Below are 5678 nucleotides of genomic sequence, written 5' to 3'. Positions count from 1 at the left end.
CTGAGGAGATCACCTTTCTATCTGGAAAGGCTGTAGTGAGGCCAGCTCTGTGACAGCAGTGCCCATTGCCTGTCCCTGCCTGCGCCCACAGGACTGACACACAGCAGGACGGTGACCAAGCTGCCAGAGCACTCAGGCCTTGCACCAACACCAGGGATGAGAGGGAGAGTGTGGGAGTGGAACCAGAACAGCTCTGGAAGAACAAGCGCTGCTGCTCCCTGGCAGGGCTGACATGCCAGGGCTGTTTTCCCCTCCACCCACGCACAGGATCTGTCTCTGCAGCTCCAAATAGTCTTTGCAGGAAGGATATAGTGAGAAACAAGTCACTAAAGAGCCCTTTATTCTGTTTAGAGACAAGGAGAGCACTGCTGCTCATTTAAGCAGCCAACAGTTATAAAAGAAAAGCCAACAGTGAATTAAAAAGGGAATGAAACATTATCACAATAAGAAAACAACCAACAACACCAAAAAATCCAGTTGACAGGCTGGGCTTCTAATTAGCTACATTAAAATTCCTATATAGAAAAAGACGGCCAGTTTATTGCTTCAGAAAAAAAGGGGAAATGAGTTTCCACAGGGCATCCTTGAGCTCCTGGTTCCTCATGCTGTAGATGAGGGGGTTCACTGCTGGAGGAACCACTGAGTACAGAACAGACACCACCAGATCCAGGAATGAGGAGGAGATGGAGGGGGGCTTCAGGTTGGTGAACATGGCAGTGCTGACAAAGAGAGAGACCACGGCCAGGTGAGGGAGGCAGGTGGAAAAGGCTTTGTGCCGTCCCTGCTCAGAGGGGATCCTCAGCACGGCCCTCAAGATCTGCACATAGGACACCACGATGAACACAAAACAGCCAAATACTACTAATATACTAACCACAAGAAGCCCAAGTTCCCTGAGGTAGGAGTGTGAGCAGGAGAGCTTGAGGATCTGGGGGATTTCACAGAAGAACTGGCCCAGGGCATTGCCCTTGCACAGGGGCAGTGAAAATGTATTGGCTGTGTGCAGCAGAGAATAGAGAAACCCAGTGGCCCAGGCAGCTGCTGCCATGTGGACACAAGCTCTGCTGCCCAGGAGGGTCCCGTAGTGCAGGGGTTTGCAGATGGCAACGTAGCGGTCGTACGACATGATGGTGAGAAGAGAATATTCTGCTGAAGCTAAAAAGACAAACAGAAAGAGTTGTGTAGTACACCCTGCATAGGAAATGACCTTGGTGTCCCAGAGAGAGTTGGCCATGGATTTGGGGAGAGTGGTGGAGATGGAGCCCAGATCGAGGAGGGCGAGGTTGAGCAGGAAGAAGTACATGGGGGTGTGCAGGTGCTGGTCCCAGGCTATGGTGGTGATGATGAGGCCGTTGCCCAGGAGGGCAGCCAGGTAGATGCCCAGGAAGAGCCAGAAGTGCAAGAGCTGCAGCTCCCGTGTGTCTGTGAACGGCAGGAGGAGGAACTGGGTGATGGAGCTGCTGTTGGACATTTGCTTTTCCTGAACATGGGGCGCTGTCATGAGAAAAAAAAGACAGTGTGAAGCCAAGGAAGTGTTCTCTGACAAAAATCAAACCAACTCCCATAGACCCTCCCCTGTCACACATAGACACCCTTTTGATTTTCTAGGAGAACATTCTTCAGCACTGTGCCTGGAGCCCTGTTCGGTGCTGGAAAATGAGCAACCAAGAGCAGGGCATCTGCCCATGGGCTCTCGTTAAGTCAGTCCATCTGGGCAGAAGCGGGGCCACAGGAATGGTGGGGACTATCTTGGTTCTGCTAATACAGAAGGGCTGCCAGCACTTGCTTTCCCAGTGACAGGGAACAGAGATGGTGAAGGTAGTTTAAGAGTTCGAGGTATTTTTACATCTCCCCCCACATTCACTGCAGAGTGTTGTTGGGTGTCAGAAACCCTCAGCATTTCTGCTGCACTCAGGGAGAACAGAGTGAGTCCTGCGAGACCAGAGGGTGCCTGTGGGTCAGTGCAGAGTGAGGGCAGCTGCTCTGTCCCTCTGTCTTGCTCCAGCTGCCCTGGGCTGGCACCTTTCTGAGATGGGGGCTGATCACACTCCTAGTTACCCTGAAAAGCCACCAGGCACTGGTGAGGGCAGCATCTCAGTGCTTCTCCATGGGGCCTGCAGATATGCACACATGCTGTGGGAGGGAATCTCACAGCTTGGAATGAAACCATCCAAGTGTCCTAACGATGGCATTTGATTCAGGGAGACTCAGCTCATTCCCCAGCCCCACAGACTGCATTGCCCACAGCCCACAGGTCAGAGCAAAGCTGGGACACGTGTGCCCATGGACACACCTGCAGGAAAGGACCCACAAGATCAGGCTGTGACTCTGCAGCTGAAACTGCCATCCCCAGAGAGCCTGACAGCAAGAACAAGATCCCAACAGCAGTGACCCAGAGCAGGGGAGCAAGAAGGACAATGCGGTGAGAGAGGCCAGGGCAGAGGCAGCCGGGCACTCAGACAGCGTCACCCTTCCCCAGCTGTGCAGCCACCTCCCAGACACCAACACTGCCGGGCAGCTGCTCTCAGCCCCTGTGCTCTGCAGAGGAACTGGAGCTCTGGCTGCACAGGAGCTGCTTCATGCCTTGGAGCCCCCGGCCCTGAGGGCAGAGGCTTTGCTGGGGGGGAGAGGAGGCCAGGGGGCTGCTCACAGGAGGGATCTGACCTGCAGGGGGTCACAGGGACTTTTTTCTGTTCTCCCTCCCATAACAATTCCAGGTTTGGTTTCCTCTCATTTCTGATCATTTCCCTGCTGCCTGGAGATTCTCCCCCTGGGAGGTGTTTCCCTGTCCATGTCTCTTCCCTGTCAGTGCTCACAGACCATCCCACCCTCTGTGCCCTCCCCCTGGCCCTACAGATCCTGCCTGTTCACAGGGCACTGCCTGGGGGCATCTTCCTGTCTGCAGGCTGGAAAACAGGACAGATCAGACTAAGGCTGAGGGGTCCAGCCAAGGTGATGCAGGTGCTGTGCACAGGCAGAGGGGTGGGGAAGGATGTCATGAGCCTTCTGGCAGATGTACTGATCACTCAGAGTTGCAGTTCAGGAGTCTCAGTGACTTGTTTAAGCATGAGAGCTCATTTTCATTTTATCTTTTCCTGCACCCCCCACCCCTTGGGAGAGGAAACTCAGAAGACAGGGTCAGGAAAGCTCCTTATCTGTCTGGTAATCTTTGCACTGATCTTCTCTTTGAGGCACCGTTTGGAAAATCCTAGGGGTGATCTGGAGCTGTGAGCAGCACCCTCTCCACAGCAGAAGCAGCTCTCCTGTCCTGATAGGGGTCGATCCCTTCCCAAACAGCTTTTCCCCACAGAACCCTGGGCAGGGACCCTGCTCTGCAGGACAGCCCTGGGCAGCCCTGGGTGCTCACCCGGCTACACAGCTGTTCAAAATTGCAAGACAAGATCCCCGTCCCCATTGATCCTACAAGCTGTGCCTGTGCCAGTTTCAGGAGATGCCTCCAGGAGCTACAGCTGCACTGCCCCGCACCAGAGACTTACCATGGCAAGGGCTGCAAAGGTTTCTACTCCAGTGAGCTCTCAGTCATCCTCCCAGTCCTGACCACCTTGAATCTCTCTCTGCCTTGCTCGTCTGCTGAGATCCCTAGGCGTGTGCAGGCGTGTGCTGATCTCCCTCTGCGTGTGCAGAGGAGCTGCTCCTGGGCAGAGCTGTCTCTCTGCAGCGCTGCCGCTGCCATGAGCTCCCTGTGTCCCAGGAGCCCAGCCCAGCTCAGCAGCACAGGAGCAGCCCAAGGCGCTTTAATGACTCCTCTGGTGGGTTTGGTGCTGAGTCCATGGAGCTCTGGCCCTGGAGGAAGTTGATGAAACCTCCCAAGAAGTCAAAGTCAGATTCAAACTCCAAAGTTTCTTGTAATGTTAATGGGTCCCACTGAGGGAACCTACTGAGAAACAATATCCAGGTTCGGTTAGAGAAGAAAACTGGAGGTCAGAAAAAGTACAGTAAAGGTGGCTCTGATGCTGAGTAAACCTGGATGTGTTTCGTTAACCAAAGGGCCAAGCCCTGACCCCCAGCCCTGGGAAATCAGATCCTGTCCCTCCCACGTTGCCCAGGGCCCTTTCTGGGACAGTGTGATGTGGGGCTGTGCAAGGCCAAGGGCAGGACTATGGTCCCACACCTCCCAGGTTCCTGGCTGGGGACAAGGAGGCCATGAGGCCCCTGTGCTGGAAGGACAAGGTTTCTCCTCACAGGCATCAGAGGTGCAGACAACAGCCACAGCCAAGGGGAGAAGGAGCTCATGTCTGGTGGGGTTTCAGCCTCTTTCCATCCCGTGATCATCTCCACGACAGCCTGTCCTGTGCTGTGGAATCCCCTGCACCTCTTACCCTGCAGGCTGGAGACATCCCCCCTGCTGCCCCACCTTGCTCCTGTCTGAGCATCTTCCTTCCTTTGCTGAGATTTCTCCATCCTCCCCAGCTGTTCCTTGAAGCACAAAGCCTTGGGCTGATGCAGACTCCCTCTGCTGACCTGCTCCACCACAGCACTGCCCTTCCATCACATTCCTTTCTGCTCATGTCCAGCCTGGACCTCCCCAGCTGCACTTTGGGCCATTATTTCTTTTCATGCTCTTTCCCACTATGCAGAATACCTCCATCATCTCTGAAACCGCCCTTCAAGCACTCTCAGGCTACTCCTGCACTGCTGCAGCCTCCCCAGCGCTGCTGGGCCAAAGCAGCCCAGGTCCCTCAGCACCCCACACCATGTGCACAAGGTGCTGGACCTGCCTTGGCACAGCCCTGCACTCTCCAGTTCCTCCCTGCTTCTCCAAACTGGGAAGCCGCACACTGGCACACACCCGTGTGTGTGGGTCACAGCAGTGCTGAACCGAATGGGATGAGAACTGCAGGTGTCTGGGTCCCCACGCTCCTCCTCATGCAGCCCCGTGTGCAGCTGCCTTGTTCATGGTGAGCGTGCACCACGGGCTGGTGTGGGGACCTTGGAGTGCCCAGGCCCTTCTCCTCAGGGTCACTGCTCAGGGTGTCAGGTCCTGCTCTGTCCTGATCAATGGGGTTATTGTCCCCCCTGATACATCACTGCTCATTTCTCCTTCCAGAAATTAAGAGTTTTCTGTTCGGTAAATCCCAGATCTTCTCAAGGTCTGGACTCTCCCTGGATTGAATCTCGTTTTGCTCAGCTGTTAAAGTTTGCATGCAGATTGTTTATCCTGATGGGTGTGTATCTCCCAACATAACAGCATGAGGAGTTATAGGACACTATAAATAACATCCCCTGGAGAAACTGTGGGGTCTTTTGCATCTGGTGCTCATAATGCCAGAGGTCTGGAGTCAAAGAGGGAGGTTCTGTTCATGTGGGAGAGCAGCAGGAATGTGTGGAGCTCTGTCTGGGGACAGACAATGTCACCTGAAGGTTGAGGAGTCAGCATGAGAGGGCAGAACAACATGGGCAGTGTTGTGGTGACTGGACATCAGCTACTGACTCACTGGTGAGGAAGAGGAATGAGATGAGGCCTCCTTCAGACAAATGAAAGAAGCCTCATGTTTCCAGGGCTGTGTCCTCATGGCAGACCTGAGATATCCTAATATCTGCAAGGTACCAGCCATCCAGGAGGGTTTGGAGCCCATTGACAACATCTTCCTGACACGGGTGACTGAGGAGTCAGTGGGGTGAGGTGCCCTGTGGGACTTCACACTTACAAACCAGAA

The 5678-nt window shown here is 54.5% G+C and overlaps 1 protein-coding gene across 1 annotated transcript; it reads right to left on the bottom strand.

Moving 5' to 3' along the window:
* Positions 1 to 538: 538 nt before the first annotated feature.
* LOC309447980 (olfactory receptor 14J1-like) lies at positions 539 to 1471 on the bottom strand (the record flags this gene model as incomplete). The annotated part of the gene is made up of 1 exon (XM_082069127.1): positions 539 to 1471. The coding sequence occupies one exon, from the start codon at positions 1469 to 1471 to the stop codon at positions 539 to 541; it is 933 nt and encodes a 310-aa protein (XP_081925253.1).
* Positions 1472 to 5678: the final 4207 nt, after the last annotated feature.

Source organism: Streptopelia decaocto, assembly GCF_964273445.1.
Source record: "Streptopelia decaocto genome assembly, chromosome: 19".
NCBI lineage: Eukaryota > Metazoa > Chordata > Aves > Columbiformes > Columbidae > Streptopelia > Streptopelia decaocto.
Note: the sequence above shows the minus strand (reverse complement) of the source record. Positions and strands in the feature narration are given on the sequence as shown.